The 24,724-nt window shown below is 39.8% G+C and overlaps 2 protein-coding genes and 1 long non-coding RNA gene across 5 annotated transcripts in view; 2 read left to right on the forward strand and 1 right to left on the reverse strand.

The window, feature by feature from the left end:
* Positions 1–5,246, forward strand: part of ELK3 (ETS transcription factor ELK3) — a 45,379-nt gene extending 40,133 nt beyond the window's left edge. Inside the window, exon 5 of the mRNA XM_083573477.1 lies at positions 769–5,246. Coding sequence (XP_083429603.1) covers positions 769–867 — 99 coding nt within the window. The 3' untranslated portion in view covers positions 868–5,246. The remainder of the gene's footprint in view (positions 1–768) is intronic.
* Positions 5,247–7,377: 2,131 nt separating this feature from the next.
* Positions 7,378–24,724, reverse strand: part of CDK17 (cyclin dependent kinase 17) — a 72,821-nt gene continuing 55,474 nt past the window's right edge. For all 3 annotated transcript variants that reach the window (XM_083573452.1, XM_083573454.1, XM_083573453.1), the window contains exons 6-17: positions 23,350–23,406; positions 21,344–21,458; positions 20,395–20,489; positions 18,080–18,142; positions 15,159–15,282; positions 13,905–14,025; positions 13,313–13,410; positions 12,947–13,052; positions 11,007–11,049; positions 10,001–10,091; positions 9,362–9,439; positions 7,378–8,988 (exon numbers count right to left, since the gene is read on the reverse strand). In XM_083573452.1, coding sequence (XP_083429578.1) covers positions 8,951–8,988; positions 9,362–9,439; positions 10,001–10,091; positions 11,007–11,049; positions 12,947–13,052; positions 13,313–13,410; positions 13,905–14,025; positions 15,159–15,282; positions 18,080–18,142; positions 20,395–20,489; positions 21,344–21,458; positions 23,350–23,406 — 1,029 coding nt within the window. In that variant the 3' untranslated portion in view covers positions 7,378–8,950. The remainder of the gene's footprint in view (positions 8,989–9,361; positions 9,440–10,000; positions 10,092–11,006; positions 11,050–12,946; positions 13,053–13,312; positions 13,411–13,904; positions 14,026–15,158; positions 15,283–18,079; positions 18,143–20,394; positions 20,490–21,343; positions 21,459–23,349; positions 23,407–24,724) is intronic.
* Positions 15,305–21,338, forward strand: LOC310743332. The gene is made up of 3 exons (XR_014538958.1): positions 15,305–16,821; positions 20,345–20,397; positions 20,947–21,338. It is a non-coding gene; the product is annotated as an uncharacterized lncRNA (long non-coding RNA).

A 24,724-nucleotide genomic window follows, 5' to 3' on the forward strand; every position in this document is an offset into this window, starting at 1 on the left:
CAAATCAGAGCATTTTGCATAATTGCAGGAAGGCTGAACACGTATGTTCCAAATGTCTCTATTTACAAAAACCTATTAGGATGAGTTGCTGGAGGTTCATTTCTTCTTCTGCCCCCTATCCCTGAGGGTTTCCTGAAGTTAAGTATCTGACTTGGGTCGTCGCATCTTGTTTCTAATGCCCATGCAATTAAATCCATGCACAGCCTGCCATTTCACATGCTTGGTTGATTATAACATTATTACAGGACAATTACATTTTTCTAGTGTACCTTTAGCAATAACAACACCCTCGCTTCTTTTAAAACAGTACAGGACAGTCAGTTGTAGAGTAGAATTAGAACAGTGGCATGGAGGTGAAGAGCTTTCGACTACATTATTTTTGGGTACACATGCTCCCACAGTCACTCTACTCAAGGAAGTGTCCCTATTTACATTGGTGAAACAATAAAGACCGTGCCAGAATGGTGGCTGCTTGGGCTGCAGTTAAGATGCAGGCTGTGCTTCTATGAGAGGTGGGCTGGAATTAAAAGTGGATGGGACACCCCTTCTCTTTCTCTGTCTCTCTCCAGTGCTCCTTTCCCTTCCCCACTCTTTGCCATCTGCATGAAATTAGGCCAAGGGCTGCATGTGGCTTAAGGGAGCACAGGTTGCCCATACATCTTAAAATTATTTGGTAAACTTAAAAAGCACTTATGGTTTAGAGTCTAGCGTTATCTCTGGTTTGAACCTTAATGCACATCTTATTTCTCGTTTGTTCCCCTTTTGCAGTTTCCAACTCTGCTCAATGGTCACATCCCAGTGCCAATTCCCAGCTTGGATGGGACTTCTTCTCCAGTTCTCCTGTCTCCAAATGCTCATAAATCCTGATGTCTCAGCAAATTAAAGGACTCACTCACAAACTGGATTTTACACAGCCATTCTGATGGGTTTCATTTTTCTGGTGACACTGGGAGGACATCATGAAACCCTCTTTTACTATGGTTTGCACTTTTCATTACATGAATGATCTACTTGTATGATGTTTATTTAGCATTTTTAAACAGTGTTTTTTTTTATCAGAATCTGTTGTGCATTAAAATGAGTTATAATTTTTTTTATATCCTTGCTCTCCAAGTGTTGAACACTGTTAATGAAGTACTTTTCTTAATAGATTTCAAGACAATTATCTAAAGGATGTGAAACTTTTTAATCCTGTATTTCTGCATATTATGCACCATGCTTGTATAAACTATATCCGGCTGTGCCTTCTTTTGCATAATGTTATATAAATGATTTATATATTTTCCAGTATTAAGGTAAAGGTTGAAAAGGAACCAAGTATTGAACAGCCCCTTCCCCATGCTAGTATTTCAGTATTACCCTTGCGGTAGGCCATATGGTGCAGTGTATTCATGTAATTTTGAATTAAGTGCTTTCCAGTTATATAAAGAATCCTCCTATTTCCTTGCTGAACTGTGGGGCCATAATAAATATTTTGGCCAGTAAGCGTGTTTAAGAATAGGACACTATTTAGATATAGGTGCTTCAATTCTTCTCTGTGGTAAGAGGAACATGGCCTTAAATATTTACAATGTATTTTAGGGACATTCTTAAATTAAGAAGATATAGCCTTGCTCAGTGCCACTCATTTTCATGTATTCATTGACCGAAGAAACTTTAATCTGATCTTCATTTTCCTGACCATACTCAAGGTATTGTACCTTCTAAGTTAATTTTCCATTACTTTGAAGCCAGCGACTCCCGTTTCACATGGCCAAAGGCTTAAAAAACTAGGCAGTTTTGGACAATTTTAAGAAGAGTTTCTAGCCCTCATGATTACATTTTTTTTAAAAAGTCTGTGAGCGTGAGAGACATACAATACAAAGTGTAATGTGTTCAGTAACAGGTTACTACAGAAAAAATACTACTGAACGCTGTGATTTAATAACACCAAGGTGTTTGTTCTCCTCAGAAAGCTAAAATACTGAAGACTGAGAAATAGAGGTTGTGTCACTTTCTAGAATATCATGACTATAGTTTCCTGAAGGTGACATACAACGCAAAAGCAGAATTAAATAAGTCTGGGTGGCATTGTATAAAAGAGCATTGTGTCCAGGAGCTGTATTCTGGAAAGTATCTCATGCATGCATATTTTATGAACATGTTAACTATATCTAAACACTGAAAATATTTAGATTAAATGAAACATCCCAACCTATGTCATGTTCCCAAAGTTCATTTGAGAAGTTGTATAAACTCCAGTTCTACTCTACACAAAGCCTACTTTAATAAGTCAATCTAACTTGAAAAGCGCTGGTTCCATTGATCGAGAAACAGCTAGACACTCCGGCAGAAATAATAAACTGTTGGTCTTCCAGGTTGTGAAACTGAAGCCTGTGTGTGCTTTTAAATAAAAATATGAATAAGGAATACTGTCCTATAGCTGGTTCCCACTGCACTTTATATCCTCAGGATTGTACTGCAGTGAGGTATATCATTTATGCTTTCTGGAACAGCATTTGCTATTTGAAGAGAGAGCCACTAATCCTGCCCCCTCCATGTTTTCACAGTATTGTATACGCTCCTCTACATCTTCTAGCAATCCCCTTCCACCTCTGCAAGAGGCATCATTTCCAATGGCCAAAGTTATCAAGCTCTATAAATGGAAAGCATATCACTGCTGAATACACTCTCACACACTAAATTCTATTTGCCGTTTATAGTGGAATTTGGATAGCACATTTTTACACACTGCTCTTACGTAGAGTCTTACATTGCTATCTTCCTGGTGCTTCTAAAATTATGTTCCACGTTAATTTCCAATATTGTGGTTTCCAGTCTACCATTCGCTGCAAGCAATCAAAACAGCTATTAACAACCTCTGTCTTCCAGGTTTATAACATAGGCATCTTGTAGGTATAGTATATGCTTAAATTCTGGAGGAAGATGGAGCTTGATAAAAGGACTCCCCAAATTCTGATGTTTTAATGTCGAAGCATAATCTGTACAACAGGGTTGGCCCTCCAGTTGCTGCTAAACTCCATTATCCTTGACCGCTGGCCATGATGGCTGGGACTGATGGGAGTTGGAGTCCGGCAACAAGTGGCGGGTCACAGGTTCTCTATCCCGGCTTTACACTTTTCTGTGTTTGATCATATAAAGCAAGAACTATCCCACATCTCAGCAATTTTAGCAGTAAAAGCATAGCAGGGGAAGAGTAAGACAAAATTATCTCTTTTTCAGAGCATTCTAACATACCAACTGTGAGCCCGGTGATTTCCAACTTAAAAAGGAAAAAGCAAACACAGATCAACTATTCTGTATCAATGGTAATTTTATATTAAGTAAAGAGCAGAAAGCTGGACACAATGGAAGGCACATACTAGTACATTAAACAGTTCTGTGCTAGTCCTCTCTTTCTCTCTCTCTTGGGTGGCAGAACCATATATCAGTGTGCTGACAGTGCAAGACTTCATTCTTCCACTTTTTCATCAAATGCAGGCTAGGTACTTTAGTGAAGTCCCTTCCAGGTCAAATGTACCAAGATTAATTAAATCACCTGCCCTCTGTCTTTTCTAGCTATTCTTAAGTGGCATTATGATGTCAAAAGATTTGCCCTGTAGAAAAGTTATAACCGAAGCAGCCTTTGGTTTGATTTTCATAAGAACTGGGATCTCACTCTTCCTTTGCAAACAGCCATGGTGCTCTTACTACTTGATGTCATCCGCTCTATATCCCTCTTTAGCCATCACCTGCATGAAAGCAGAGTAGTGAGTAGAGAGGGGGCATGCTTTTACTCTCTCCCTAACTCTTGCCCTGCTAGCATTGGGTACTCTTCAGTTTAGATGCAATTGTTTCAGAGGCTTCTCATGAAAGCTCACCCTGTGATTTAGACTCTTGGAAGATCACAGTTCTTAAGTTGCAAGGGGAGCTTCGACAAGTAAAAAAACTTAAGAATGGACCTGCAGGCCCTTTGTAGTCACTCCCCCGAACTGAAGAGGGCTTATGAGTTTTGTAAAGACCAGAAAATGAACATTAAATAATAAAGTGCATACCCAAACCAACTTTAATTCTAATCTCATTTCCTTAAATACAAGTCAGTTGAAGTCATACTACTAAGCTTACTGCTCTTTCTAAATGTCTAGTGTATTTCCAAAAGCCTCGAAATGCTGCATTTAAGTTTGTGTCTCTGCTAAGGCCCATGCTGTTTAACTACCATGTGCTGAAAAGCATTGGGTTTCTCGAGAAAAGGCGTTTGTCCTACAATGTAACAAGTGTGAAGCCTCATTGGATGATGGAATATTTATCAACCAACTTATTAACAGCCCTATTTACCTTTTACGCCTTTATTGGGAAACGCCCCCTCAACAAAAGATGTAATTTTGCATGGTTTGTGGCAATATGCTACAGTAGAAGAACAAGAGCAGATCAGCAGCTCTGCTTAACACACCAAAAAATTACTTTTGCAGGTTTGCTGGCATTTTGTGCAGCAAAACACATAAAAGTGAATGGCACACCTACCTCTTCAAATATTTAAGGATACAGGTGTGTCTATGTGTTTGCTGTGTAAAACACCGAAGTACAATGTTTTCTGCAGAAAGTGTGGAGCTTTCATTCTCTGGGCTGGACAGAAGTATGCAGGGAGACACAAGAACAGCCACAAGAGGATGTGGTTCTGCATTAATGTGTCAAAGTGGATATCATTTAATAACATTCATTGCTGGCATTCCATTAAGGTAAAAAGGTGTCTTTCTCCCTTCTCTTGGGGATAATGTACATCATTCAGAATCATGCAAGCGACGTAAAGCTGTGAAAGTAAGTTGCATATAACTCTTTTCCCACTCACATTATGCAAGGGCTTTGCCCCTCTGACTGAAATAGATGTGTTGTTCACCATAACCTTTAAATGTGCTCCATAATTCAAGTTCTTTTATACAAGTTAACACATACTGTGGTCCAGAGAAGGTCAAGCACATGAGAAAACTGTTTGCAATTACAAGTTGTATTTCTGAAGATCTCCTTTAGTGGCTGGTATGATGGACTGAGCAACGTAGAAACGGCCCAAAATATCCATTTAGCTATCCTGCTTTCCCAACACAAATGTCCTCTACACTTCAGAAGTCCTTTGATTGTTTTAATACACTCTTTACATGTATAAACATTGGAATATCTTCAAGTTATCTACTTAACCTACCTCACAGGGCTGTTGTGAGGATCAGTAATATTTGTACAATTCTTTAGAAAAAAAATAAAAGATTACATATGCAGCAAGTAGCATTATTAAGCATAAAGCAGAACCCAGTAAATATATGAGAAATCCTAGATGTAATGAGTAATTGAAACGTACTATTTATTCCCACCCCCCCTTTTACGTGTAATACTTCTCTCAATCCCCTCTCTGCTGGCTGTGAGGATTTTTGTTTTGAAATCCTCTCTCTCTCATACCTGCATTTTAACTATTGAACATACAATTCCATTTTGGGTACTTTATACTCCAATATTCCTCCCACATTCTTTCCACATGTTCACCATCCATTAATGAGAAAAGAAAATGTATTTGAAAAATTATCCAAGTGAAGAGAGATTTGAGTGAAATTCCCATGAGCAGAGTGCAGGCTTTCTATGACTCTTACCTTACCTCTGAAGTGGCCAAGCACAGGGGAAGCCATCATGAGGTAACTGCTCCATCATGGGGCCTTTTCAGATCAGAAAGCGTAGGTAGCCAGGGAAGGTACAGAGTGCTGGAGAATTGTTTACTGGAAAGAAAAATATATACAGCCTCCTCAGAAAGAAAAGATAAGTCAAAAACCTGACACTGACTGAAATTCTAAAGTGCTCTGAGAATGAGGCAGAAAAACAGAAGCCCCTTTTAGCAGAGCAAGAAAACTTTTGAGAAACCAGAGGGCAGATTTTTTCAGCATAGCACTACAGTGGTACCTCAGGTTACATACGCTTCAGGTTACAGACTCTGCTAATGCAGAAATATTACCTCGGGTTAAGAACTTTGCTTCAGGATGAGAACAGAAATCGTGCTCTGGCGGCACGGCAGCAGCGGGAGGCCCCATTAGCTTAAGTGGTGCTTCAGGTTAAGAACAGTTTCAGGTTAAGTACGGACCTCCAGAACGAATTAAGTACTTAACCTGAGGTACCACTGTACTTTATGTACAAAATTAATGAAAAACTTCATCAAAATAGAAGCATCAAATTCTTTAAAACTAAATTGTAACCAGACCTTTTGGGATGACATGCATACTAGTATCAACAGGAGCAACAGCGCTTTCCTGAAAAACAAAAGGCAGCTCCTGAGGTAAAATGGACATTCAAGAGTCTCGGCTTTCATTATAAGAACTGTTGACCCCTGAAGACTGACAAGTCCAAGTATAAAATGCAAGCAGCTCAATAAGAAAAAATAAGAAGGGAAATAAAAGTCTAAAAGTTTGTTTTTCAGTTCATTTCATATAAAAGTGTGTATCATTATTTCAAGTTTCTCAAGTACACAGAATGCAAATTGGCATCCAATGTATTAAAGGAAATTGACACATACATTACAAGCAAACAAAATAGGTAGGTTAGACTTATCTCATGGTGTATTTATTTCCAATTGATTTGCCTTTGCTGAAACTGACCCACTTTTTATTCTATTCCTGAAGCGGATTTTGTCCTTGGCAACCAGAGACTGAACCATTTTGCCTTGTTTGGTATGAAACATAGAATCACAGAATTGTAGAGTAGGAAGGGACCATGAGGGGACATCTAGTCCAACCCCTGCAATGCAGGAATCTTTTGTTCATCGAACACAGGGCTCTGAGCTATCCCAGCAACTTCATGTTAAATTGGAATCTACTGTTACATTTATTACTGACATAAAGTAACCAACACATAACCAGCTACATTGAATTCACCATGCTTTGTACAAAACCAGTCCTTGTAATTCTGACGAAACTTATGCCTTGGATTCAGAAACAGTGAACACAACGGAAAAGTATAGTCTGGATCGGACATGTTCCTGGTTTAATAAACAATGGTTTGTTGGATCTGGAATTTACTGCATGCTTGCATTCTCTTGCTTACTGTTGCGCAATCCACCTCCACTTGCATGTCCAGCTTAATACAATAATTCCTGTTTTTTCAAGCCACAGTTTGCTGAACTAAGGTGTCTCGAGTGCTCCCTACAAACCAGGATTGGACACAGTACTTTCCTAATCCAACAAAACATGGCATGGACCCGACCTAGGATTCTTTCAAGGAGGGATCACAATGCAATAATGCATGTTTGGCAGGTGTCTGTCCAGGACATTAAGTCCTTTCTACATCTCATCTACATGAACAAACTTGTTTATTCACAGACTTCACTGAATCAATTTAGCAGAACGCTTGTCATAAAACATTCAAACACAATTGAGGATTTTCCATATAATATTTATACTTTCAAAAGTACAATATTAATACAGGTCCATCAGTTAGAAATAACAGCAGTTTGTTAGCTCTACAGGGCTTCTTTAACGTAAAACCAGCTTACAAATGCTGAAAAGCAGCAGTGGTCCAATAGTCACCATTACACATGAATTTGTCATCTCTTCCAGAAAATTTAAAAAAAAAAAGTTCCCAAATTCAATTTACTAGTATCATGAAATATTAATAAAACATCCCCAAACATGCCACAATCACTATTCACAAATAAAGTTAAAGGAACATACAAAATATTTTTTTCACTTAATACTGTTAAATAACAATAATAAACTACAAGATTTCCTGAACAGAAATGGTAGGACCCCTGAATGTTTTACAGTGAACTTCAGGAAAAAAAATTAAGTTATCTATGACTATTTTCATGATATACCAGCCAAAGATTTACATAACCATTTCAAAATATACCAATAAAGATTTACAGCCTCTTGAAGATGCACTAAACAAATAGGTCCAGAAAGGGGAACACAAATGCTTAAAAATACTGTTACTATCACCAGGAGGTATTTATGATACTCACTGAGATGCATAAGCTTAGTAGTAACATGTTGACTAGCTCCAAAAAAAAAAAAGATAACATCTAAGATCTTTAAAACCCTCTAAGTTCTCATGCTTTACAAAGTCTGCAATGCAGAGTGATGGACTTCTCTAGTATGGACTTGCATTCTTCCAGTGGATTTCCAGAAAATATGTTGACACTGAACAGTCATGGAAGCATGGGGCTGGGACGCCCGGATCCCATCGTTTTGTTTTTAGTCATTCAATAAACATCAAGAATAATACCAAGCTTCAATTTGTAAGCCAATCCGCACTAATAGACATGGAACCTGATAGCATGTAACAAAAGGAACTGTTTTCCCCCCACTTCTTCAGATCAACGTCAGTACTAAGTGCTTTGAAAAAAGGTCTTTTGTAGTAAGTTTTGTTACTTTACATCTAATATTAAATAAGAAGTTGAAGGGCCATGAATTTAAGAGCATTAAAAGACAAATTTACCTATTTAACAGTCAAGAAAGCTTTGTTTACATTCCAGGAAACATTGCAGTTAAAAAAAAAAGAAAAGATAAGATATAAAACTGCAGCAATAATTCATGGAGAAACAGATGCATTCACATATTATATAAAGCCACTGCAATTTCTGCAGGCGTTCAATTGTTTGTTAACTATACAGACAGTAGTTATTTAGCAGCAATGATTCCGCAATAAATAATGCACTGTGTTTCTCAGTCCTGCACAAAAATTGCAGCTACTGTTACATTAACAGTTGTAACCTACTGGCTCTAATGGCAGAGGAGACCGTAAAACTGACTGTACAAAAATTTGTCACACTGTGACAACAAATATAAAAACATAACCAGCAGGTCTGAAATAAAAAGACTGCACTGTGAGGAGGACAGTGTAGACAAACAAGATTTCAAGTCCACCAAGGGAAGGAACTGCCTTCAGGCTAGAGTCCTCGATAGGTGCAAGGCAGTCTTGGGCTTGGAACCTGTGTGGTCAACTTCTAGAACAGCATGCTTTGCCTTCTGTTCTTTCCATGCCCTGAAACATAAAACATGGGTTGTATAAAGGAATCTGAGCAAAGTTTATGGCTCCTACCAACCACTGCAGCACATGATGCCAGAACGTTTGTGCATCGCAACAGACGTGCAAAGAAGCGATGCAGTTTCTGTATGGCTTTATCCCCATAGCAACCCTATCACTTCTCTGTGAAATGAACCTGCGCAGGCATCTCCAAACTTAATTCGTAAGCAAAAACTCTGTACTTTCACAACGCTAAAAAACACACCATGCGATTGAGGAATCCAAATAATTCCAAGTATTCATTTACAAGGTGTCGATTTTACAGTTTCCTAGCCCTCCAGCTACTGCAGACCTGAAAAACAACAACAAAAATTCTTTGACGCTTACGTACCCGTCTCTGGATAAGTGGAGTTTCGAAAGCCAGGATCTTTCTGAAGCTGAATCTCTTTCAGAGTGAATATTGACACACCTGAAACAATATAAAGAAGTGTATTTTTCCCCACTTAGGAGCCTCTTTTCTAGAAACATACACTGTGCTCAGAAGCTGCAAGAAACCACAATGACTGCCACATGGAGTTAGAAAGAAGCAAATACTGGGGTGGGGGGAATGAAGGAGTTTTAGGGGAGTGCTAGAACTACTAACGGTGCTCCTAACACTGGATTATGAAAGGGAATCAAAAAAAATGATAGGGAGAAAGGAATAATATATATTTTCCCCATTGCTGCCTTCAAATGCAGCAGGACAAGAGCAGGGAGAGCTAAGAGCCTAAGCTTTATTGACCCTGATAGATTCAAGGATCGCATATGTGAGAGAAAGTTCTGTCTGAAGTTTGGGTGAGGTGTCAACAACTGTGAAGTCCTACTCTACCAGACTCTAGTAGACACAACTTTTTGACTCACTGCTGCCTTAAGAGATGTTAGTGGTTTAAGGAACAATCATCCAAGGAACATTCAGGAACAAGGGAAGTAAGCCGTCACCTCACTCAAACAAATGCCCAACTAACATCAATGACAAGAGTGGTCTGCTTACTTTCTGGCAGGGCATGTATCCTTGTTCCAAGACTTCTAAAATACGCATGCTTCATAGCTTCTTCTGCTGAAATCCTTTTCTTTGATTCATACTGTTAAAGCAAACAGATGTTTTTTCTCCCGGATCATAGCTGAGTTTTTGCACACATGCTTTGAGTAGGGATTCAAATGCAAACTCTTTGAGTGGTACTCAAAAACAGATTAATAGCTAGTGCAGTTCTTTCAAGTGTGGTAGGTAAGCTGTGTCCTCTTCAGTCCATTCCGTATTTCTGTGGTATTTCTTTTACCAAATGAAGCAATCCTCAAGCTGAGGACCAATGCAGCTCTAATACTACAATCCTAAACATGTTTCTGCAGAAGCAAGTCCAATGAAGTTCAATGGGCTTTTCTCCCAGGTTATAAGACCACAACATAAATGATACTACCAAAGTGTGGATAACCATGGCTACACTAGCTCTGTACTATGTCTAGTAAGGGCTTCGGCTGGTACACCAGTGGCAAGTCAAAGATGCTTCACATCAGAGAAGCCACCTAAGCTTTCAAAGAGAAAGCCAAATTTGAATGTACCCAAAGCTAAACCAACAAACAAACAAACAAACAAACAAACAAACAAACTGTCATGTAGAGGGAGTCCATCCCTGACTCCCAAGTCAGATGAAACACCTACACACAGTACTTCCATCATGTTCATTGGTCCTTTTCCAGCCTATTACTGACTCCACACATCATCTCAACATTGAGCAGCTAAAATTTGAAGGGAGGCCACCACCACCACTGCACAAAAGTGTTTCCAACAAGGGGCAAAGAACTCTTGTCAATTAAACCAATTCTTAAATTTTTTTTTATTTGATTGGCCAGTGTTCTTGCCCATGTTTGAACTGATCACACATTCAATTTTGTACTCTTATCACCCACCAAGTAACCCACTGAACTCAATTTTCAGTGTTCATCTGAAAAGCACAGTACAGATGTCTAAAGAGTAAAAAAGAAAAAGAAAAGCAGCTTACCTGAAGAAATCTTACTATCAGTTCAATTCCTTCCGAGTCAAGCCTGGAAACAAACAAAACAAAGTTTAGCATGTAATAGTTATGCATTCCTAAAACATTGCTTCAAGCAGAATCTAACAACTGAAGTGATGTGTACTGTTTTCAGTGGAGAGAGATCTCTGCAAATTTCAAATCACTCAAGAAGTGGAGCTATAATAAAAAACAAATTATACACAAACAAGGACGATGAGACCCTAATTATGCAACTCCACTAACTGCTCCTCTGCCAATATGCCCATCCAGTACATTATTTTTAACTCTAAAGCTAACGGTAGGATGAATGGGCATATGATAAATGTGGCTGCCATCAAGGTATGTTGGGCAGTATTTTTTTTAAAAAAAATTGCATTATTATATAAGGCTACCTTTAGCTTGTGCTTAGACTCTGCCTCCACAAACTTGTGTAAGGCAAATACGAGGAGAAAAACCAGGAAACATAAAACACATTCCATTATATGCTTCGTCTTAAAGTCAATAAAGCTTAAGTTCTAGAAACGAGTTCATTCCCACTTGATCATAAGGGACAAAAAAGTATTTGTTATTATTTGGGAACATAAGAGCATAGCAAAAGCCTGCTGGATCAGGCCACGTCCAGCATCCTGCTCTTACAGTGGCCAACAGATGCCTGTGGGGAACCCCCAAGAAGGATCAGAGTACAAGAGCCCTCTCCCCTCCCATGGCCTCCAGGTATTCAGAAGCACTACTGCCTCTAGCTGGGGAAACAGAGTGCAGCCATCATGGTTGTAATAGCCATTGATAGCCTTCTCTTCCATGAATTTGTCCAATCATTTAAAGCCATCTAAGTTGGTGGCCATCACTGCCTCCTGTTGGAGCAAGCTCCCTAGCTTTAAGTAGGTGCTGTGTTTAAATGAAGCACTTTCTTCTATCTGAAACTTCCCACATTCAGCTTCACTGGATCTCCTGGAGTTCTAGCGTTATGAAACAGGCAGGAAAACTTTTCTCTAATCACTTTCTTCACCCCATGCATCATTTTTATAAATCTTTATCATGTCGCCTTTCCTTACTCGCCTTTTCTTTAAACTAAAAAGCGACATGAATGCTGCCACCTTTCTTCAGAGCGGAGTCGCTCTGCCCTCTTGATCATTTATTTGCCCTTTTCTGAACCTTTTCCAACTCCAAGCTATCCTTGTTAAGGTAAAGGTAAAGGGACCCCTGATCATTAGGTCCAGTCGTGGCCGCCTCTGGGGTTGCGGCGCTCATCTCGCTTTACTGGCCGAGGGAGCCGGCGTACAGCTTCTGGGTCATGTGGCCAGCATGACTAAGCCGCTTACGGTGAACCAGAGCAGCGCACGGAAACGCCGTTTACCTTCTTGCTGGAGCAGTACCTATTAATCTACTTGCACTTTGATATGCTTTCGAACTGCTAGGTTGGCAGGAGCTGGGACTGAGCAACGGGAGCTCACCCCATCGCGGGGATTCGAACTGCTGACCTTCTGATCGGCAAGTCCTAGGCTCTGTGGTATAACCCACAGTGCCACCTGTGTCCCTCCTTGTTAAGGTAAGGCGACCAAAACTGTACACAATATTCCAAATGTGGTTACATAATGGATTTATATAACAACATTATGACATTGACAGTTTAATTTTCAATTCTTTTCCTAATGATTCCTAATATGGAATTTGCCATATTTCACAGCTGCTGCACACTGAGTTACATACTATGACCCCAAGGTCTTGTTCCTGGTTAGTCACTGCCAGTTCATTAGAAGGCAGGTATTTTACAAATTTACTACCTACCTACTACGGCTAATCCAAGTGCTATAGTCCATTGGGGAAGAATTAGCTTTAGATTCTAAATTGATATTTTCATGCTATGTACTCAGACAGATTTGTCAACATGTTGCAGTGTCTCCAAACACAACATAAAATAACTGTAGTACCTTGGAGCATGGTTGATTAAAGGCTGTGGCTTGTATTTGGGAAAGTTGTAGTTCCTAAATTCATCACTGGAAGTAATGCCTGGCCACGTTTCTTGTGATGGAGTTCCTAAGTTGAAAGAGAAAACAAATCACATCCATACATGGACTAACAAAATGCAAGCAATTACACATAGCATCTGAACCCAAAGTTCCCCCACCCTGTAGAAAGAAGAGATGGTAAGCAAGCAACTAAATTTTGGTTAAATTCAATAAAATTGTAGATTAATTTGCAAAAATTAAAAGTACCTCTCTTTATGGAACACTTTCAGAAATCCTCTTAGAAAGCATGATAACCCCATAACTGTAAGCTAAGCGAAATCTATTTACCTAGAAGTCTGAAAATTAAGTGCAATTCGTCTTCAACAGTTGACCCGGGAAATAGAGGTCTTCCAGATGCCATTTCAAAAAATATGCACCCAACTCCCCTACAGACAGAAAAAAATTAAATGACAGTTCAATAATACTGATTCTGGTTTCCAGTCTAGTTGTACTTAAATGCAACTTGGCTTTCTTGACCTACCCATATAGTGCTAGTCATGCCAGTAAGAGCAAAACAACAATAATATAAAATAAGGTACCGCATTCTCTTTCTTCCAGAAGAACCAATTGGCAAAAATTGCATGCATGGAGTTTTCTCCACCTGATAGATCTCAATCAGTCTCACTACTGACATTTAGAGTTCCTAAATAGGGAAACCTTTGCAGAGTTGATTTCTTAAGTAATTTGCTACAACTAAACCTAGGTTAAAATATATTTTTCTATTCTTTGCCTGCCTGCCTCCCTCCACCGCTGCTGTAAACTAAAGAAGTGCTTTGAAATGTTTAAGAACACTCTGCAATATTACTGAGCTTCGTATTCACATGTAGGAGGCATAATTTCACTGAAAGCAAACATGGGTTAGTAATTGAGAAAGACATACCACATGTCAATTTGCGTTGAATATTCGGAAGATCCAAGGAGAACATCAGGCGGCCTATACCATAATGTGACAACCTCATTGGAATAGGTCTTCGTAGGGACAGATTTTGCTCTAGCCAAACCTTCAATGAGAAAGTGTCACATTAGTTTCCTGTAGCTCTTCTGAAGCCTCCTGGCATTTCATATTACATTGCACTGTGTAGATATCATCTGTCCTTTCATCTGTGCTTCTACAGACATTCTGTATGGCTCAGAAGATACTGCTGAACACACTAAGTAGAAGAATCAGAGCAAGGGTGGGGGGGACACGTGGCCCTTCAGGGGCTATTAAAGTCCAAACATCCATCAGCCCCAGCCAGCATGGCCAATGGCCAGAGAGGATGGAGTTTGTAGGTCAGCAGCATCTGAATGGGAGGTTAGCCACATTTACATGCCTTGCTGAAATACACATGCTTGGAAGTGCTTTTCTGCTCTGTATCCAAGGACAGGGAAATAATCATAGCTCTGAGGAGTGACTTAATGCTTAATTCCCTTAATGTTTAGGGAAGCTTTTAATGTTTAATAGGCTATTGTATTTTAGTGTTTTGTTGGAAGCCACCCTGAGTGGCTGGGGGGACCCAACCAGATGGGCGGAGTATAAATAAAAAAAAATTATTATTATTATTATTATTATTATTATTATTATTATTATTATTATGCTTCCAAAGGGTGGTTTTTGAGGCTCCCAATAACTGTGCAGCCCCTGTGCTACTGAACAACAGGATAGAGCTCTGGCAAACGTCAAAACCATAGGAGCTATGTAGCCCCCAAGTTTCTCTGACAAAGCAGGAAGAGCTGCTTAACCCAACTGAACTAAAGCTTAGAGGTGCTTGGGGGTTTCCCATTGGCATCTGGTTCGCCAACAGGATGCTGGACTAGATGGGCCAACAGCCTGATCCAGCAAGTTCTTCTTATGTTCTTAGAGTAGGTGCACTGTGGACATTCGAGCATATATGCACAATTAATTGCATGTGATTATATGAGAGATAATAATAATAATAATAATAATAATAATAATAATAATAATAATTTTTTATTTATACCCCGCCCATCTGGCTGGGCCTCCCCAGCCACTCTGGGCGGCTTCCATAGAAACCAAAAATACACTAAAATATCACACGTTAAAAACTTCCCTGAACAGGGCTGCCTTAAAAATTCTAAAGAGTGCACATTTCCCCACCACCGCCCTCAATGAAGCAAACCATTCACTCCATACCAAAGTCTGCTAGTTTTAATTCTCCTCTTTCATTAATTAGTAGATTTTGTGGTTTCAGATCTCGATGTAGCACTTTTCTCCTGTGACAGTATGCCAAACCACGTAGAATCTGGTATAAAAATAACTATAAAAGGAAAGAGGAGGGAGAGGGAGAGAGAGAGAAAGGTTAATTCAAAATTAAACTTTCAAAACTGATAAGGAACCACTGCATGGTTGATTATCTGATCGTAACTGCCAGTCTCCAAAAGCAACATGTACACTGAAAACAAAGAGAAATTCTTCTATAACTGCAAGCTGCTTTCAGGTACCAGCAAGCTTACCCTTATCACTCAAGTGAATTCTTTTAAAATACCCCTCTCTCATTGCTGCCTCCAATTACCTTCCCTTACACTGCAGTCTTCTATTTCAAATGCAGTGAAAAGGAGATTGCAGGTTAACCCAGCGACATCCTAAAGCAAATGAAAGGCAGCTCTGCATATCAATGTATCTTTAATCACATTTGTCATACTTTCCCCATCATGAGAACTTCGATTTAGATACCACAATAGCCCCGTGCCTGTTTCCTTATGTTCCTTCCCCTGTCGCCTAAATTTGCCTCTTGGATCAACCCTTTGATATCCTCCATATTGTCTTTTTCTGCGTGTGTTTCTATGCCTGAGCAGGTGTCTGCTGCTGCTGCTGCAGGTTCTTGGCTAAAGACAGAAGTGTCCTCATAGAGCTATTTCTTCATACAAGAAACAAGCACACTCCAGCTTATTATTATTCATCAGCTGACTGAGAAACACGCACACAATGCCTTGGCACATTGCCACACATTTCACTGCTGAATTCTGACGCGGAACAGTTTGGGAAATGGTTTTTGAACAACAGCAAACCAAAAAAAGGTTGTGGTGGCTTTTTCGTGGCTTTGCAAACCTTTTTTCCCCTCAAAAAAGGTTTGGACAACTGTTATTCTCTTTGGCTCTCTTTTACGGATTCCATTACCAAACCACATTGGGCTACCCTCTTTTGCATTAATTCCTCAATGCTGGGGATGAGGAGAGCAAGGTGTCCAATCAGAAGCCTACATTTGCTTGCCTCCATGAATATTCAGTATCAATGTTTTCGTGTCCCCAGTCTACACCCACACTGTGGGTATTTTTTGCATCAAGAGACGAAGGTAAAAATCCCGCTCTGAGAAGATGACTGCTGCAGAACAGCAGCTATTAATCATTTGCAGAGCACTCTGAGTATATTCTATTTGTCACTGAATCTTGCCCTTGTTCCCAGGAGCTCAGGGCAGCATACATGGATTTTTATTTTTATTTATCCTCCCATTCCTCCCCTATGAAAAAGGTAGATTAGGCAGAGGGAACTGCAGGTCTGAGCAGGGCCTTGAACCTGGCTTTCCTACATATGAACTCCATGTTTTAGTCACAGCACCACCTTCATAACAGCCTTGTGGGGTCATCAGTGGGCCCTTAACAATACCTGGAGATGCCAAAGATTGAATCTGGAACCTTCTGCAGACTGAGCAGATGCCCCACCACTTTGCTACAGTCCTGCCCCAAACTGAAGAGATAGGGAAGGATGCAAGCAGGTGGGCATAGTAGCTCTTTAGCAGACAAAGATTATGAAGATATACACCTTTAGGCACCAAGCAAAAACATTCCTCTTTAGCCAGGTCTTTGGTTGACTGACAATGCCCTTTTAAATTGGGTTGTTCTTGTTTTTATTTTGATTATGCATTCTGTGTTTTTATATTGTGATTATATCCCGTGAGCCACCCTGAGACCTGCAGGTATAGAGTGGCATAATAATAATAATAATAACAACAACAACAACAACAACAACAACAACAACAACAACAACAACAACAACAATGGATTCCTGAATAAGCTGCAAGGGCCAAATATATGGCCTGTAGACTATTTCAGCTCATTGTTAACCTGCATGTGTTAAAAAACAATGATTTTATTTCATCTGACGTACAGTCATGAGTGTCGGATGGGTAGGTTGCCTCTTTCAAACGCTCCTATACAGTCGTACCTTGGAAGTTGAACGGAATTCATTCCGGAAGTCTGTTTGACTCCCAAAATGTTCAGAAACCAAAACGCGGCTTCTGATTGGCTGCAGGAAGCTCCTGCAGCCAATAGGAAGCCACAAAAGCCGCGCTGGATGTTTGGCTTCTGAAAATCGTTTGAAAACTGGAACACTGACTTCCGGGTTTCCATCGTTTGGAAGCCGATTTGTTTGGGAGCTAAGGCGTTTGAGATCCAAGGTATGACTGCATATACCATGGCAAGGCTTTAGGTTATCAATCCAAGCCCCTTACAAAATATTAGCAGCAGCCTCGATTTTTAAAAGTTGTTTGCTGCTCATTCAACCCTTGGATAAACCAGTCCACACCCCAAGGTTAAAAGGTCCAGTTTTTTCCTCCCAATGGAAATTATTTTGAGAGCTAAATCAGATGGGTTAAAAAAATATGGGAGGATTGCTACACCAAATAAAATAAAAGGATCTATGAAAGGAAGAGTCCAGCAATGTTATAATAATTTGGGCATAAAATCAACTGGAACACTTAAAATAGCCAAATTTCATGTCATTCTGGCACACTATAGGATCATCCACATTTACTCCATCAGTCATCAAGTAAACAACCTCCTGCTTGAGAAACACGAAATGTTTGGTCCACTGAAAGGCAAGCAATTACATGCAAAACTATGTAACTTGAATACTTGCCAGTTAAGAGGTTCTCTTCAATAAAGCAAAGTGCTTCTGTGCAAATTTCACAGTGGTTTACTAATTAAACCTGCTTTCTGAAGGGGAAATTACTCAAATAGGAACGCTCCCCCACACATAGACTGAAAAATATATAAATATTAAGGAACACCAATTATGAAAAAGAGCAAAATGGTTGGAATATAGTGACTATGACTTACCTTTACATTGTGCATACTCATAATGTTACCACAATCATCCATATACTGCTTTAAATCTTTGTCCTGTGAAAACAAAAATAAGGCGTGAAGTTATCTACAATAGGAATACAAAGTTATGTTTATTTCTTGGTATTCCTTAAAGTGTTTATTTCTTTAGAGAAGAGAGAGGTGCCTATTCTGGCTGATGGACCAGATGTTTATTTCCCTGCTCCTGGTGGGCCAAATCTGACAGGTGGGCAGCTTCATCCATCACTATGACCTCGGCTGATGCTGTGCCTCAAAGCTCTGACTGTCGATGAACATTGCCTGAAATCCAGAGAAGTGTGAGGCTCTTTGCAAAAGGCCTTTTTGGTTTTTAGAGTTTAGAATCTAAGCCATACAATCTAAAAGGCTCAGGGAAGATAGTTACAACCCTGCCAATCTATATCAGGACTATCGTCAGATTAAAACCGGAACCATTAATTGGTAGATTGCTCAAGCTTAGTAGGACCAGTTTTGAATGAGACGGTAAATTATAGACAGTGAACAGAAACACTTTTGAGGAATTTTGGTCTCCTCTAAAGCAAGAAAAGAAAGAGGAATATGTTGACGAAAGCTTTCACCTCTCACAACGCTGCGTTCTATTTTTTACAAAATTCATTTAGCATTTTCAGCATTTCAATAGTCAAAAAGGATTTGGGACACACACACACACACACACACAAGATTATATACTGCATCAGCAAAGAGGCAGATGATTAATCAACTCTTTTTTTATCATTTGGCAGCTCAGCTTTAAAACTACTCCTAGAAAATGCTTATGTTCAGACTTTGGTGAACCTTTGAAGGTAAAACTTTTGAGGGAACTAGCTAAAATACCTCTCTGTTCATCCTTATAAACTGAACCAGGCATAGGCAAACTTGGCCCTCCAGATGTTTTGGGACTACAACTCCCATCATCCCTGACCGCTGGTCCTGTTAGCTAGGGATGATGGGAGTTGTAGTCCCAAAACATCTGGAGGGCCGAGTTTGCCTATGCCTGATCTGAACTGTATGCACAGATTAAAAGAATTGTGTGTGTTTGCAGCAGACACAAAAAGTTCATGATGGAGCACAGGGGAAGGGGTAGAATAAAGTATGTATACCCAAAACTAGTTGAAACCAAAACTGAGATGCTCCAGAAAGACACTGACGAGCTAGCACAAACCAATACTTTGCAGGACTGATCCCTGCAGAAAAGTATGGATGAAAGTCATTAGGTCAAACTCAGAAAAGACGGGGGGAGCGGGAAGTACTCCTGGTTGCTTGCTACTGAAATATGAACAATTTAAGCACAAAAATGGATCCTGAAACAATCTCAAAGCTGTATCACCGAATCCTATTAATGATAGTCCCTTTTCTATCCTTTTCTGCCCCAGGTTGCAGACCCTATGAATCACCCTGTCTCGTCAGGCTTATCTTTTTTTGTAACCACAGACACTGAAGCAGCACAGAGACTGCGTTTTAGAAGGTCTCCACCTTGTCCTCATAGCAAATATATGATTAATTGCCCAACTTCTCTAATATAGAACAACTGCATTTTCTAGCATGCCAATTAGGCACCCAAACATGAGAGTGGATTGGCTGTATATTCTTTTTTAACAGTGCCAGCACAATGTAATAAGGTAAGTCATACTATAAATAGCTTAAGGTAGTGCTGAAACGGCATTGTTCCTCACCCCCCCCCGTGGGAAAAAAAGGTAGTTGACACAACAGTGGGATACTGAAAACAAAGAGCACAAAACAACTGGCTTTCAAAAAGGAAACATTTGGGCTATTTTAGGAGGTAAAACAGATCCCTCTGTTTCTGTAACAGAATATGAGGAAGATGTACATCTGCAGTACATACAAAACTTTAGAAGGCAAATGCATTAAGTATAACACACTCAAATTATATATATAAAAATAAATTGTTCAGTAGCACCTTAGAGACCAACTAAGTATCTGAAGAAGTGTGCATGCACACAAAAGCTTATGCCAAGAACAAACTTAGTTGGTCTCTAAGGTGCTACTGGACAATTTTTTTTATTTTTTTACATATTTCAACTGCGTCAGACCAACACGGCTACCTACCTGAATCTACACTCAAATTAAAGAGTTTTGTAGCAAACAACAACAACAACAACAGCAGCAAAAAACAACCTTACTACAATTCATACAAGAAATTGTAGTAACGGAATGAATTAATTAACGCCGCTGCCTCCCACAATTCACATATACCGAAACAGTATTATTATACTTCTCGAGGGTTAAACAAATTCAAACAAGAAATTTGAGTGGGAAAGAAAACAACTTACCAGGTACTCAAAGACCAGAGTTAACGATTTGTCTGTATGAACAATATCATGTAGTGTAACGATATTTGCATGTTTTAGATCTTTTAACAATGACACTGCAAAAGAAGAACAGAATTAATAGCCAGGACTGGTAAATAAATGGAAAAACTGAAGTGTACAGATATTAGCGTGTCAAATGGATAGTGGACTAAAAATAGCTCTGTCTGGAAAGCTATATAATTTTTTTACACACCATTATTTTAGTTCATGTGCTACAGATCCAGGCAGAAATACAATTATGTTCTCCAGGTGAAATCAAAGGATCCAAAGGCCCTGAGTTTTCTCTGAGTGAGTGGGTTAGGCACACTTTTATCTGTAGGGGCTTGAAAAGCAGAGGCTTAGCCCCGGGGAACTACCTTGGTGATGATCAAAAGGGGGCATATGGAGGTCGTGAGGGAGCAGAGAGGAGAGGAAAAAAATATAGGATGAAAAATGCCATATATTTCAAGGGGGGCGGGGACATGGTTTAGATGTGCTGTCACACCAAGATAACAGACTGTTTTACTATGACAGGGTTATGCTCAAGAGGAGTTGTTTCTCATGTCTGACACTTGGGCAAGCAAGCAAAAAGACGGCATGCTTCATCACTTATAACTGCTGGGAATGTCACAAGATGCATTTCTGGCAAAGAAATATACGGGCAGGGCACAGAATTCTCTGTCACATGAATTCAAGTTGATCTACTGGCTTGAGGGTTTCAGGCAAGGTTCTTTCCCAGCCCTGCCTGGGGATGGCAGGTTTCGAACCTGGGATCTTCTGCATGCAAATACGGTGTTCTGCCATTCTGCTATGGCCTTTCCCCTCGGGTTCAGGATTTTATGCATTTCTTCACAACACACAAGTCATGCTACTGGGGTTCCAGTTGGTGGAACCATATAAAATGCAATAAAATAAAATAAAATCTGCTTACCTTCTCTAATGGCTGTGCATGGTGCCCCCTCTTCGTGTTCTAATCTGATTTCTTTCAAAGCTACCAAGTTTTCTGTCAGCTTACTTCTTCCCTTATATACAGTTGCATAGGTGCCCTGTATAGCAAGGGAAAGGACAAAATATGTACACTCACAAAAATTGTTTGAGAGTTCTTCTCCAGCTATAGAAAAAAAGCAAGCCAAACTTTGATTTTTTTACTTTAAAAATCATAGAATCATAGACTTGTAGAGCTGGAAGGGACCATGGGGGCCATCTAGTCCAACCCACTGCAATGCAGGAATCTCAACTAAATCATAAATGACGGACAGCGATTCTGCTTAAAAACCTCCAAGGAAAGAGAGTCCACCATCTCTTGTGGAAGTCTGTTCCACTGTTGAACGGCTCTTCCTGTCAGAAAGGCCTTCCTGGTGTTTAGTCAGAATCTCCTTTCTTGTTAACTTAAAGCTACTGGTTTGGGTCCCAGGCTTTGGAGCAGGAGAAAACAAGCTTTCACTATCCTCCATGTGATAGTCCTTTAGATATTTGAAGATGGCTATCATATCTCAGTCTCTTCTTTATCAGGCTAAACATACCCAGCTCCCTCAACTATTCCTCATAAGGCTTGGTCTCCAGACCCTTGATCATATCTTGATTCCTCTCCTCTGCACACATTCCAGCTTGTAAACATCCTTCTTAAATTGTGGTGCCCAGAACTGGACATTTCTCCATCTTGTCCATGCAGAGGACCTACCACGTGCTTGTTCCTCCTCTTGCTTTGAAGATAGTCAAAGAAACCTTTTAAAAATCATTTTTAATCTCCCTTGCAAGCTTGAGTTCATTCTGAGCTTTGGCCCACCTGACCTTCTCTCTGCAGCATTTGACTACTCGTGTATACTGTTCCTTCATGATTCCACCTTTCTTCCGTTTATTATACATTCCCTTCTTATATCTCAGCTCATCTGTAAGCTCCTTATGCAGTTTCAAAAGGGGTTAAGTTGGCACTGTGGTTAAAATCTGTGCCAAACAAGCACTTAAGCATGGTTAGGGCAAGTAGAGATAGTTTTCACTCTGTATAATAGAGGTGGAAAAGAGTCAATCAAGGGCTAACCATAGGATTGTTTAACCATGGTCAAGCAACTGTGAGTGCAACAAGTGTACCAGATCTCATTTACATGCTTATTTTTTATTTCTTTGGGGGGGAAATTGAACACATAGGGTTGTAGCTAATGCTAGTGCAACTCAAGAGTAGACTGACTAAAATTAATGGACACGAGTAACTGGCACATTAATTTCAATGAGCTTACTCTGAGCAGGAATTGGTCCGATATCACCCAAAAATCTTGTTTAAACTAATTCTTGAAAAAAATGCAAAGGATGACAAAACCAAATAGTCCTCATCTATGAATCACTAGGGCCTAAAATAACTGTGTTAAGGTGTAATGGTGCAAATACAAGAGTGCAAAAATCATTAGTGTAAGAAGTATATATTTTGTAATATAATGTTCCCTTAGGGCAACTCATGCGATGTATAACCAGGCGAAATCAGACCACATAACATCTCTATATGCTGAAGATGCCCTCACAAATCAGATGACTCAATTGAAACTGTCATGTCTGTCTCAAGCTTTCATGTGTTGTCAAGTAGTCATCTCTATATAACCACTGCTGAACATGACAGCTGTTAGGCATAGTTATTACAAAGGAAAACCATCATGCCTTTAACAAACAAGGCACAGTTACTAGTTTTCCAGCCTGCCCTATTGCTTATCCTGAACAGTCAAGGATTTTAAAACGTAAATGAAAGGCAGTGGATATAATGTTGGTTGTAGATCTGCACAGACGCTGTTGGTTTCAGCAAGTCACTATCTATCACTGTCACTCTTGTGAGAGAAAAAACAAGATTATAAAACACCTTACACATTGAAGAAAACGTTGATGTAAGTATTAATTTATTGATAACAAGACCCACATCTCTTGGGGGGTTGTAGGGTGGAATAGGATACATACCTCACCAAGCTTTTCCAATTTTATGTAAGTTTCCATTTTCCCAAATCCGATTTCAGACTGTAATAAAGGGGGGGGGGGAGGCAAAAGGCAAATTCATTTAGAACTACTGTAATAAGTGAGATACTCATGAAGAACTGTTCACCTATTGGAAAACAAAACTGAGGAAGTAATATGTCCAAGCCGGGTTGGGATAGTCTATACCAGGATAAAAACTAGGGTCTGGAGCTGCACTTTCTTTAGTGGACTTCCTGCCTGCACCTTCCCACTGCAGCCCACTTATCCTCTTGAAATCTGCTTCTGGGGGTTAGAAGATTGCCTGGAACAGCAACAGATGTGGCAAATGGGGAACTGAAGCAGGAAGAAAGAATAAGCAAATATCAGAACTCCCCTTCCCTTGCCACCTTTGCAGAAGCACCGGCTCACTCACTGAATCTAAGCCCTGGCTTTGAATTAAAACTAGTAAAAACTAGTTTCCCCACTCCAGGAGTACAAATTGGTCCCAGTTTAAAATATTAGCACTACCACAGGTGCTCTGGGAAGCAATGTGAAAGGAGATTACCCGCAGCCCAGTAACAGAGCTTGTGCCAGGTCCTTTGGAAGTGGATTTGCTAATTTACCGCAGAAGTCATCACGGGCCCTGATCCATCTCCCATCAAAGCAAGATATGAATGCATGACTAGTTATGCAAGAACATGGATGGGGAAATGTACATCAGAAGATGTATCCCATTCAAATTAATATATAGACGCTACCCACACTTTGACCTAATGAAATTATTATTATTTTTTAGGAAACCCAGCAAGAGATATGTGCATGCAAGTCTGCTTATCCTATCGGACCTACTTAGCTGGATTGGGATGAGAGGCTGTGGTTTTTCTTTATTGTGCCAGCAGCAGGTTGCAAAATCTTTCCTCATGTGGCCTGCCTTCCCACACACTTTTCTTTTCCCATATAAGACTCTGAGGGCTACTTCTTACACACGCTTGGTCCTTGAGAACAGATACCAAGGTACAAAATGCATACACACGAAGACAAATATTCATTTATTTCCCAAATGTTTAGACCGCCGTTCATCACACACAGCAATCACAGGAGGGTTTCCAACATCCATCCAAAAACATGCACATATGGTTGATAATAAAAACATATTTTTTGGGGTCAAACAGTAAAAATATTAGAAGTGCAGATTAAAAACCTAAGACCTTGAACTACCACATTAAATTTCCTCTGAAGGCCTGGAAAGTTATCGTAACTTTTAATGGAATTCCAGAAGTGCAGTTGCCATCCACGCCTCCAGGGGGAGAGAATTATATCGGCATGGTGCCACAACAGAGAAGCCCCTGCCTAGTATTGCTGACTAGCTTGCTTCACCCCC

This window comes from Podarcis filfolensis, assembly GCF_964270895.1.
Source record: "Podarcis filfolensis genome assembly, chromosome: 10".
Classification (NCBI taxonomy): domain Eukaryota; kingdom Metazoa; phylum Chordata; class Lepidosauria; order Squamata; family Lacertidae; genus Podarcis; species Podarcis filfolensis.